Source organism: Stenella coeruleoalba (genome assembly GCF_951394435.1).
Source record: "Stenella coeruleoalba genome assembly, chromosome: 19".
Lineage (NCBI taxonomy): Eukaryota > Metazoa > Chordata > Mammalia > Artiodactyla > Delphinidae > Stenella > Stenella coeruleoalba.
In genome coordinates, this window is record NC_137165.1 from 10269189 (window position 1) to 10280254 (window position 11066).

The following is an 11066-nucleotide window of genomic DNA, read 5'->3' on the forward strand; positions in this document are numbered from 1 at the left end:
CAAGTGAGCACTTTCTCTAACATATTAAAAAATTTAAAGCTACAGTAGGTTGAACAGTTTGGTGTTAGAGAGGGAATAGATCAATAGAACTGAATGGAGCCTGGAAATTGACCCAGATATATATGGAACTTTAGACTATGGTATAGGAGGCATTTCAAATTAGTAGGGAAAATTAGGTATTGATACAATTTAGTAACCATCTGGAGAAAATTAAGCTAGAACCATACTTTATCCAAATATACGGGAGCCAAGGGTGGTTCCTTCTGTCCCTGTTATAGCTAAGTCACATTAACCTTTTGAATAGGTAATGCCTACAACATATACAATCCCCTATTCTCTAGAGCTGGTGAGCACCACAGAACTGGGCTAAAGATATTTCTTCTTGCTACTCATTTCTGGTTTCTTCCTCTATAAACCCAAAGGTTATATTAGTCATTTTTGTCCCTTTCCCAACCTTTTCCATATACCATCTATTAATATGGCCACAATTTTCCTTAAATGTTTTTATTACCAACCTCAGGTTCTGCCTCAATTCACTGTTAATATTATGGAACTTTTATCAGCATCTTCTTACCATCCATTTCCTATTCTCTCCTTAAATCTCTTCCTCTGATAATTTCCCTCACTCTTCTCAGTCAGCGTCTGCTCTTTGTGTAGCATGTCCACCATAATCCTAAATCTTTCTCTTCTCTTCAGCAGCGTCCTGTAATCTCACCAGATACAGAGAGTGCTTTTGGGTGCTGTCAGAACCATGTCAAGCTCCATACTCCCTAGTATTGGCTTCATTTAGCTGTGATACAGCCACTTCACAGACTTACCCTCTCTCATTTCAGATTGTGAGATGGGGACTGAGAACAAGGAGGTAATTCCCAAGGAAGAAATTTCTGAAGAATCTGAACCACATGGGGCAATATTAGAAAAACTTCCAAAGGTGGTTTATCAGGGTCACGAGTTTGGAGCAGCATGTGAAGAAGACATATTGGAGGAGCATTCCAGAGAGTCCACAGAAGAGGTTCTGGAGCAGGTGTCCCCTGAGGAGAGAGACTTTGCATCAGGGTTGATTATCTTTAAGAAATCACCCTCAAGTGAGAAAGACCATGAGAATAATGAAAGTGAGCGAGCCTACAATCCTAGCTCAAACCTGATCACGTACCAGGGAGATACTACAGCAGAGGCAGTTAGCACATTTGCTGCTTCTGGCCAAAACTTCATAGAGAATTTAGAACCTAATAAAACACATAGAAATTCTCTGGGAGAAAAGCCTCATACATGTAAAGAATGTGGGAAAGCCTTTAATCAAAACTCACATCTTATTCAGCATATGAGAGTTCATAGTGGAGAGAAACCCTTTGAATGCAAAGAATGTGGAAAAACATTTGGAACTAACTCAAGCCTTCGAAGGCACCTGAGAATTCATGCTGGAGAGAAGCCCTTTGCTTGTAATGAATGTGGAAAGGCCTTCATTCAGAGTTCACATCTCATCCACCATCACAGAATTCACACTGGAGAGAGACCTTATAAATGTGAAGAATGTGGTAAAGCCTTCAGTCAGAATTCAGCCCTTATTCTACATCAGAGAATCCACACTGGGGAGAAACCATATGAATGTAATGAATGTGGGAAGACCTTTAGGGTTAGCTCACAGCTTATTCAGCATCAGAGAATTCATACTGAAGAAAGATATCATGAATGCAATGAGTGTGGCAAAGCCTTCAAGCATAGCTCAGGCCTCATTAGACACCAGAAAATTCATACTGGAGAAAAACCCTATCTGTGTAATGAATGTGGGAAAGGCTTCGGTCAGAGTTCTGAGCTCATCCGGCATCAAAGAATTCATACAGGAGACAAACCGTATGAATGTAATGAATGTGGGAAAACTTTTGGCCAGAACTCAGAGATTATTAGACATATTAGAATTCATACTGGTGAGAAGCCCTACGTATGTAAGGAATGCGGGAAGGCCTTTAGGGGAAACTCAGAACTTCTTAGACATGAGAGAATTCACACTGGAGAGAAACCCTATGAATGCTTTGAGTGTGGAAAGGCTTTTAGGCGGACCTCTCACCTTATTGTCCACCAGAGAATTCATACTGGAGAGAAACCTCATCAGTGTAATGAATGTGCCAGAACCTTTTGGGATAACTCTGAGCTGCTTCTCCACCAGAAAATTCACATTGGAGAGAAACCTTATGAATGTAATGAGTGTGAGAAAACATTCAGCCAGCATTCCCAACTTATCATACATCAGAGAATTCACACTGGAGAGAAGCCTTACGAGTGCCAAGAATGTCAGAAGACCTTTAGTCGGAGTTCTCACCTCCTCCGACATCAAAGTGTTCACTGTATGGAATGATCTGCAAAGCATGAAAGCCTTCTGTGGAAAAGCTGAAGTCAGACTTATTGTTCTCAGTCTGTACCCCAAGTTCTCAGATCAAATGAATGGACAGAACCTCCTCTGTCCTTTTACTGATTTTTATTTAAACAGTTGGTCAAAAAGGATGAGGCACTTTTATGAACTATTCATTGAGAAGTTTCAGTGTACTGAGTTAAATCATAAAAGCTGTTTCAGGCCTTAATTCTCCACTATCCCTTTTTCCTTTCCTTCCTTCCTCCCCACTAGTGGATCACATAACATTAGGGGTCTTTACTGGCCATCTAGCCCAAATTGTTACTGTTCAGGAAAAATGGAGGAACATGATTCCACCACTTCCTAGGAATGACAGAGTTGACCCCTCGAATATTACCCCTGAAATGTTAAAGTCATGGCCTAGAAGACACACCTCTCTCTTTCCCACTGTTTAGCATTGGAATTTAGTAAGCTTTTATTAGCTTCAAAATCTTCCAAACTCGCTATCAAGTTCCCTTGGAAGATGGCAGCATTAATGAAGAAGCGGGAAGCTTGGGTCATTTCCCATCTCCTGCTAGGCTTCCTTAGTCATCTGAGAGGGTGCCATGATAGAGGAAACTGACAAGCAATTTATAGCATTGTTAAGTGAAGGCCCTCAGAATCCAGAGGGGCTGATTAGCGAGGCCAGGGGATAAACAAGTGGGGCCAGACTACTCAGCATGGGCAGAAGCAGCTCTTTTGCAGCTCTTTCTCATTTCAGGGCCGTTCAGACTGAGTGCTCCCAAGAACTCTGCTGCATTCACTTTGGGCCCCAGCTTGTGTTGCTGCTGACAGATCCTGTGTCAGGAAATAACAAAGAGGACTGCAGCTTCATTGTCACTAGGCACCTGGCCACAGTGATGAGCTGGTTCACCTGACTGACCAGGACCCTGCCTTGCCAAAGCACTTAAGCTCCCATGACCTGGGCCCCACTGCTGGGGTCCCTGGCTAATAGGCCAGGATGTGACAGCCTCTTCTCAATTTGCCCTTGGCTTTGGAATTCTCTTTCTTCAGCATTTCTACATGTGTTTTCTGTGTTCTCTTACGTGTTTTGTTTTTTTTTTTCTTCAAGGAAACACATCCTCAAATTTTCATGTGTCAATGTTTCTGAGGCAGTGAATGGTAGTGGGAATTGCACTAACGGGGATCCAGCTTGCTTGGGGTCTGGTCTTAGAACTAGACCTTGAATAAGGCACTTCACCTGCTGATCCCTAATTTCCTCATCTGTAAAATGAGGGGAGTTGAACTAAGTGATCTCAAGTTTCAACTGGCCCAATAATTCCTTTTTTCTTTTAAAAAAATTTAACTTTATATATCTTCAGTGTTTTATTCTTTAACCTCTTTATTACACTAATACTAATCACTAGTATTTATTGAATTTTTACTATGTGCCAGGCACAGCGCCAGACAGTTTACATTTTTGTTTTCACAGCCTCCCTATGGTGTGGGTACTCTTTTTTTAAAAACAAACAAAACGGCTTTATTGAGGTATAATTTACATACCATAAAATTTACCTGTTTAAGTGTTCAGTTGAATGCTTTTTAGTTAATTTACAGAGTTGCACAACCATCAGTGATGTGGGTTCTCTTACACCAATTTGAAAGGTGAGGGGCAGGGGAGAAGTCAAATAACTTGCCCATGATCACACAGCTGGTAAGTGCTAGAGCCAAGACTCCAGCCCTGAGCTGTGCTCCTAAGCACTGTGTTGTACTGTGAATAGGTGCATGCATTACTGCCTTATTCGAAATCCTTTGTACATTTTCTATTCATTATTAATTACTACATGAATTTGAATATAATGGATTTAAATCATGTCCTTGGAAACATAATTGGTCATAGCCAAAACCCATCAAGTGGGTTTATTCTGTACCCCAATATGTGCCCCCACCCCCGGGCTCATGCTCTTGGCTTGAGAAAAGGGCTGTACAAGTAAAACATTTGATGGGGACTTTCTTGGCAGTTCAGTGGTTAAGACTTTGCCTTCCAATGCAGGGGTGTGGGTTCGATCCCTGGTCGGGGAGCTAAGATCCCACAAGCATCAAGGCCAAAAAACCAAAACATAAAGCAGAAGCAATATTGTAACAAATACAGTAAAGACAAAAAAAAGTCCATCTCAAAACAAACAAAAAAGCTGATTACACAGTTTCCACATCCTTCCAGGTACCTCTGTCTCTAGTAGTTAGACGTTAGTAGAAGTTCTTTAACTCATCTCTTTCCATAGGGTGTTTACAAGTGCAGTGTGCTCTCGTTCCTTTTTTCATCACTCAAGCTCAAATTGAATTATACCCAAACATATCTTTCTCATGTGAAACCTGGATGTTACTTATTCCCTTAACTTCTTATTCCTGTGTTTGAATATTTTATTTGCACATTCACCCCTTGCCAGCCCTTAATATAGAACTCAGCACCTCTTCAAGCTCCCCAGAAAGGATCCCCTCACAGAAACATATCCATGAGTAATACGGACTCTACTCAAGATTCTGGTGTGTAAGAGGTGGAGAAGGGGGTTTGTATCCTACTAGACATCTCGTTCTCAGCAGTCCTTTCTTTGCCAAACTGCCACTGAAGGTTTTTCTCTTTGTCCTCCCCTCTCAGGACTGTCACCTCAGCTCCTTTTTAGGCCCTTCAATAACAGACGGCTCATTGGAACACTAGAAGGCAATTTAGTGACCAAGTTTTGTTGTGCCTGATCATATTAGGGGAAGAAGTTCTCACCTCTCATTCTAAGAAGAATTTTCCAACATATATTAATTCTTTCCCAAGAGAAATTCTGGTGAGTGAAATTATTTCCACCTTGTTATATGCACTACACACACATCCTGTAACCTCACTACCTGCCCTTATCCACCTTACACCCAGCTAGCTCAGAAATATTTCTCTCTTTTCCTTGTTTGCCCCCTCCCCCTCAATTTTCTTAGGAGCCAAAATCTGACCATAATATAATTGACTGGTAGTCATAATCTAGTGCAAGTAGAATTCTATCAAGGAAAGAAAAGATGTGAATTTTCTTAATTTTAGACCCATTAAAAATACCAGGCCTCACAATCTCAAAAACCTACCAAAATACCCAGAAATACCCTTCAGAATTTTTGCAGACCTAACCATGTATATTTTCATCCTTCCCTAATTAAACAGTTTTACTGGTATATTAACACTTTATGTAAATAAAGTATTTCTTTACAATTTTACTGATTTGATGCCTTTCTAAGTATATTCCAAAGTACATTGTTTCATTATGGTCTTAATATGACTTTGTATGCCATTTTCCTGCCATCCTATAAATTTCACCTTAGTACCCCCAATGTGCTCTGGTAGCTTCTGGTTTTACGTAAGCTGTTCTCTGTCCTTTTATTTATTTTTTTTAAAAAATTAATTATTTTTGGCTGTGTTGGGTTCTCATTGCTGCGTGAGGGCTTTCTCCAGTTGCAGTGAGCAGGGGCTACTCTTCGTTGCGATGCGTAGGCTTCATTGCTTGGCTTCTCGTTGCGGAGCATGGGCTCTAGGTTCGTGGGCTTCAGTAGTTGTGGCATGCAGGCTCAGTAGTTGTGGCACACAGGCTTACTTGCTCCACGGCATGTGGGATCTTCCTGAACCAGGGCTCGAACCCATGTCCCCTGCATTGGCAGGCGGATTCTTAACCACTGCGCTACCAGGGAAGTCCTGTTTACTCGGTCCTTGATCTTCTGCTTTGCTTGGTGAGGTCTTTTATCTTTCATGACAGGGAAAATGTTACCTACTTTGTTTATCTAGATAGATAGTTTTTCAGGATTATCAACTTAATGTAAGGTATTCTGGATCTGGAATTTCTTGGTGTCCAGTGGTTAGGACACCGTGCTTTCACTGCTGAGAGCCCGATCCCTGGTCAGGGAACTAAGTTCCCACAAGCCTTGCGGTGCAGGGGGAAAAAAAAAAAAAAGATATTCTGGATTTAAAAAAAATGTTACTGAGATTTCTGTGCTGGTGTTTATTATTGTTTTGTTTTGACATGTTCTCCTGTGTGACTCCTGGTCTGAGGCAGTTTCCTTAGGTTGTTAGGTACAGGGTCTTTGAGACTCAGGAAAGCTCTATCTAGAAAAATGTGCATGCAAATTCAGGGAACTCATGGACCATCTGAAACTCATCTTTGGACCTCTGTAGTCCTTTGCACGGTCCTGAAATCAAACTTTTACCTATAAAACAAATTACCAAGTAACCCGCAATAACCTCTACCTCATCACATCCCTCAGCTTTGGGGATGAAGCTATGCCAAGACTATCCGCCTGGGTGAACCCCTGAAAGTGAACGGGAGTTGGAGCCTCAGTAAAATCCAGTGGGAAGCGGGACGTGGTGATTCTGGTGATAACCTGAGGAGAGGAGCCTCAATAACGGGGCCCCTGCACATTCATCAACCACCTGCTGAGCCCCTACAACGCGTTGGGACCTGTGCAACGCGCGGGGGGCTAAGCGCTAAGAGGCTGGTGGGGACTTGAGCTATGCAGGAGAGGTCAGCGCTGCGGAGTGGGAATAGGCGAGAAGGCTTCGATTCTCCCACGGAGCAGGAAGCCCGCCTCCTCCCTGAGAGCTGGGGAGCGGTGGCCGACGAGGCAGGCGCGGCCCCCTCCTCGAGACCCAGGACGCGAGCTCACCCCTCTGCACCCGCTGGCCGTCCCTGCCACGTCCTTTTCTCCAGCCCGGGCCTCGCACTGGGGCTCGGCCGCGACTCGCATCTCCCCTGCGGTGCCGCTGACGAGAATGCTGATGTTTATTTGTACTACGCTTTGCAGACAGTGTTTTCATCGGTGGACCCAACTTTGCCGGCACCGACGAACCTCTAAGTCATCGAAATCGCTCGGCCACCACTGCCTCCGGGACCAAGAGGTACTGATAAGAGCCTCATCGAGCCCTGAGGCTGGGGCCGCTCTCGGAAGCCTGGGGACCCTTGTCCGTGCGCCACCTGGCGGGCGGGGGCGGGCCGGGGCGGCGCGCGGCGTGATTGGTCGAGGCCCGGGGTGCCTTTTTGCTGGTGACCGGTGGGGGCCGGAGGCTGAGGTGCGAGGGCCCCGAGAGTGGGCTACTGCGCGCTGCTGACCCCGAAGTCAAGTACTGGGGCGCCCGCCGGACGGGACCTGGGCTGGCGTCTCTCAGGCCGCCGTGATTTGTCGTTTGTGAGGACGTTTCACATCCCAGGGTGGGATCTATTCCGCCGTTCCGTGATGTTCATGGAGTCCTTGCCGCGGCCCAGGTTCTTTCGAATTTCCAACCAGGCCAATTAAGATACTTATCTAATAACTAATTATTAAAATTTAATTTAGTGGCAGTGGGAAAGGACATACTCAAGGTACAGAAGGCAGGTTTGGCTTCAGAAAGAAGGAAGAAAGCACTATCCTCTGAGGCTGCTGGAGGAACTGAGACGACAGATGTGGAGGGAATGAGCACAGGGTGGCCAGCAGAGTTGATTATTTGAGGCCTTTTGCTAAGAAGGGTGATTAAGCATTGGAGTGGGCAGATTACCCAAAACATCATCTAGAAAGGAGAAAAATGCTTCTGTGCCCCTGATCTGCTGGTTATGTTGGCATTCTCTGAGCTGGGTTGTGGTGGGGACAGGGCGGAACTTTAGTCACAGGACTATAATCCACACTCCACTCCATTGACTCCCAAGTGGGAGGAATCCCAGGAGTGCAGCGAATGTGGGAGAGACCCGAGGGGTCTTCATGCGGTCGGGTGGAGCTGAGATTCTCTGCATCAGAGAGTTCACACTGGTGAGCAACCCTGCTAATGTAATGAATTCCACCTTCAGACAGAATTCCCACCTTGGAATTCATCAGAAAACTTGTACTGGAGAGGCCCTTGGAATACCAATGCGGAAAAGCCTCTGATCAGAACTCTCACCAGTTTCAGCATCAGAGCATCCACAGTGCACAGCGATCTGGGGATTTACTCACTGTAGGACACTTTCATTCCGACCTGAAACTTTGCTCTGATCTTTCCTCTTCTCTACCGATGTCACTAGACTGGAAATGCCCTTTGTGCCAGCTAATTTTGTCCTGCTCCTTGAGGACAGGGCTACCTTGTTGTAGAAGAGCGTATCGCATTCAGCCCAGGGTTGCCACTCAAAAATTAACCAATGAATGACTTAAATAAATAAGAGGCCATAAATGATGAATTGGACATTTCAAATTTAATTAACTGAATGTAGAATCATAATGCCTTTGCTGTCCTTTATTTTTCTATGCAGATCCTTTATCCCCTAAAATGATGGCCATGGCATTAAAGGTCTATATCACCCATCTAATATAAATTATATCTCTTTATGTGATATGGGGACACGTAAAATGTTAAACATTGAACCAAAACCTTTCTTTAGCTGAGGGAATTGATCCACTATACGATTTACTCAAATACAAGATAGCCACAGATTGCTTTAAACACACCTCTTCTCCTTGCAACTTTCAGCACTGAAACAAAACAAAACCCAAATCAGATACTTCACCTGTACCATCCTCAAAATCTTTCTTTCATAAGAGGCTTTGTTTACTTCTTGATCTCGTTTCTGTTTTCATACATTATTTCCATCTTCTTGGATATATTATATTTTTTTCTTCATGTGAGCTATATCTTAAATGTATTTGCTGGGATTCAGTATTCTTACTTTTGCAGCTGCTTCAGCATCATCACAGGATTATGTTTTCTTCATATGTAGTAGTATGCTCAGGATAATCTTGAAAATTAGTTGTTCTTGTGTGTTTTGTTTTGTTTTGTTGGCTGAGCCACACAGCTTGTGGGATCTTAGTTCCCTGAGCAGGGGTTGAACCTGGGCCCTCAGCAGTGAAAGCGTGGAGTCCTAACCACTGGATGGCCAGGGAATTCCTTGAAAATTAGTTTTTAAATGACTTGTTATTGAAAGGATTAGAATCTATTGCAGGACAAACCATATGTTGGGAGCCTCACTATCTACAGCAGAACCCTGCCAGGCTGGATGTTCTGTCCGTTGAATACAGGCAACGCCTCTTTAACTCCTTTCTTTCTTTCTTCCTTTCTCCCTTCCTTCCTCCTTCCTCCTTTCTTCTTTCCTTCCTTCCTTCCTTTCTCTTTCTTTCCTTCTTTCTTTCTTCCTTCCTTCCTTCCCTCCTTCCTTCCTCTCTCTCTCTCTCTCTCTCTCTTTCTTTCCTTCCTTCATTCCTTTCTACAGAAATTTATTTTCTCACTGTTCTGGAGGCTACAAATCCCAGATTGAGATGCCAGCCAATTTGGTTCCTACTGAGAGCTCTCTTCCTGGCTGTGGGTGACCATGTTCTCACTATGTCCTCACATGGTGGAGGGAGAGGGAGGGAAAGAGGAAAGAAGGAAGAGAGGGAGAGCGGGAGAGCTTCTTTTTCTCTTAAAATGTTTTCTCAGGTACCTTGGGGAAAAGTGTCCCTTTTTTCTCTCTATGCCACGTGGACCCGTTCATTAGCTAGAAATAAATTCCAATTAAGCAAAGAAACAGCAGTAATGCAGGAAATGCAAGTGAATCAAGGAAAAAGTAGCCATTTGTTTTTAAGGCAAACAACCAAATAACCAGTGCCACCAGCCTGTAAAGACCCCAAACACACCCAGAAATCCCTTCAGAATTCATCGTGGATTGTCTAATCTTGGTTATTCCCTGAATTTCAATTTCCTCATCCATAAAGTGGGGAAAATACCCACGCTTCAAGTTTGTGGGAGTATAGTACAAAATGGTATATCTGACAGTCCACTGCTTTGTGTATAGTAGGAGCCCAATAAATGCAGTTTCTTTTTCTCTTTTACCCACTTTCTTTCTCCTCTGATTTACCCCAAGTTAAAGATGCTTTCCCACAAGCGTTAGAATTCAAAGAGAATAAAAATTGCATCTTAACCACTACATTGTACTTATTTTTATTTCCTGTTTTTTTTTTCTTTCTGTGTTTTGTCTTAAATGTACATTATTTCATCTACCTTAAGGACACTAAGTAGCCCTTGTGAGTTGACATGGGAATCTAATTACCATTATAACACTGTTTCTTTGTCAGGGCCAATGTATTATGTTTGCAGGTCTACCACAGAAGATTTCTTCCTTTACAAGTGGGAATTCCATTGTGAAGTGCTTATAGGAAAAGTCAAAACTTCTTTCTACTGCTTATAAGTTTTAGTTCTTGTTTCTAAAATGAAATTCCATATCTCAGCCAATTCTGCTGCCTATGTATTTATTACTGGCTTTAAGCAATTCGATTTTGATAGTACCTTGGTGTATCTGCCTTCACGTTTCTTCTGCTTTGTGTTTGTTGAACTTCTTGGATCTGTAGATTTATAGTTTACAGCAAATTTGGAAAGTTGTTAGCTGTTACTTCTTCAAATGTTTTTCTGCTTTCCTCTTTCTTCCCCTTGGGACTCTAATTACACATGTATTAGGTTGATTAAAGTTGTCTCACAACTTACTGATTGATGCTTTGTTCATCTATTTTTTTTTAAATGTATTTTTTAATCTCTGTATTTCATTTTGGATAGTTTCTATCCAGTACATTTTTCATCTCAGACATATCTTTCATCTCTAGAATTCAGTCTGGGTCTTGTTAATATCTCTTCTCTGTCTTTCTCCGTGCTCATGTTTTCCTTTACCTTTTTGAACATACGGAGTATAATAGCTGCATTCAGTGTCCTTGTCTAATAATTATCATCTGTGTCATTGCTGGATCTGTTTCT

The 11066-nt window shown here is 42.9% G+C and overlaps 1 protein-coding gene across 6 annotated transcripts in view; it reads left to right on the plus strand.

Moving 5' to 3' along the window:
- ZFP3 (ZFP3 zinc finger protein) overlaps nucleotides 1–7273 on the plus strand; it is a 48336-nt gene extending 41063 nt beyond the window's left edge. For 4 of the 6 annotated variants that reach the window (XM_079903698.1, XM_079903699.1, XM_079903697.1 and 1 more), the window contains one exon: nucleotides 834–5382. In XM_079903698.1, the coding sequence (XP_079759824.1) occupies nucleotides 842–2353 (1512 nt within the window). In that variant the 5' untranslated portion in view covers nucleotides 834–841 and the 3' untranslated portion in view covers nucleotides 2354–5382. Of the gene's footprint in view, nucleotides 1–833; nucleotides 5383–7150 lie in introns of those variants that run through there. The other 2 variants (XR_013824963.1, XR_013824964.1) reach the window with 2 other exon arrangements.
- Nucleotides 7274–11066: the final 3793 nt, after the last annotated feature.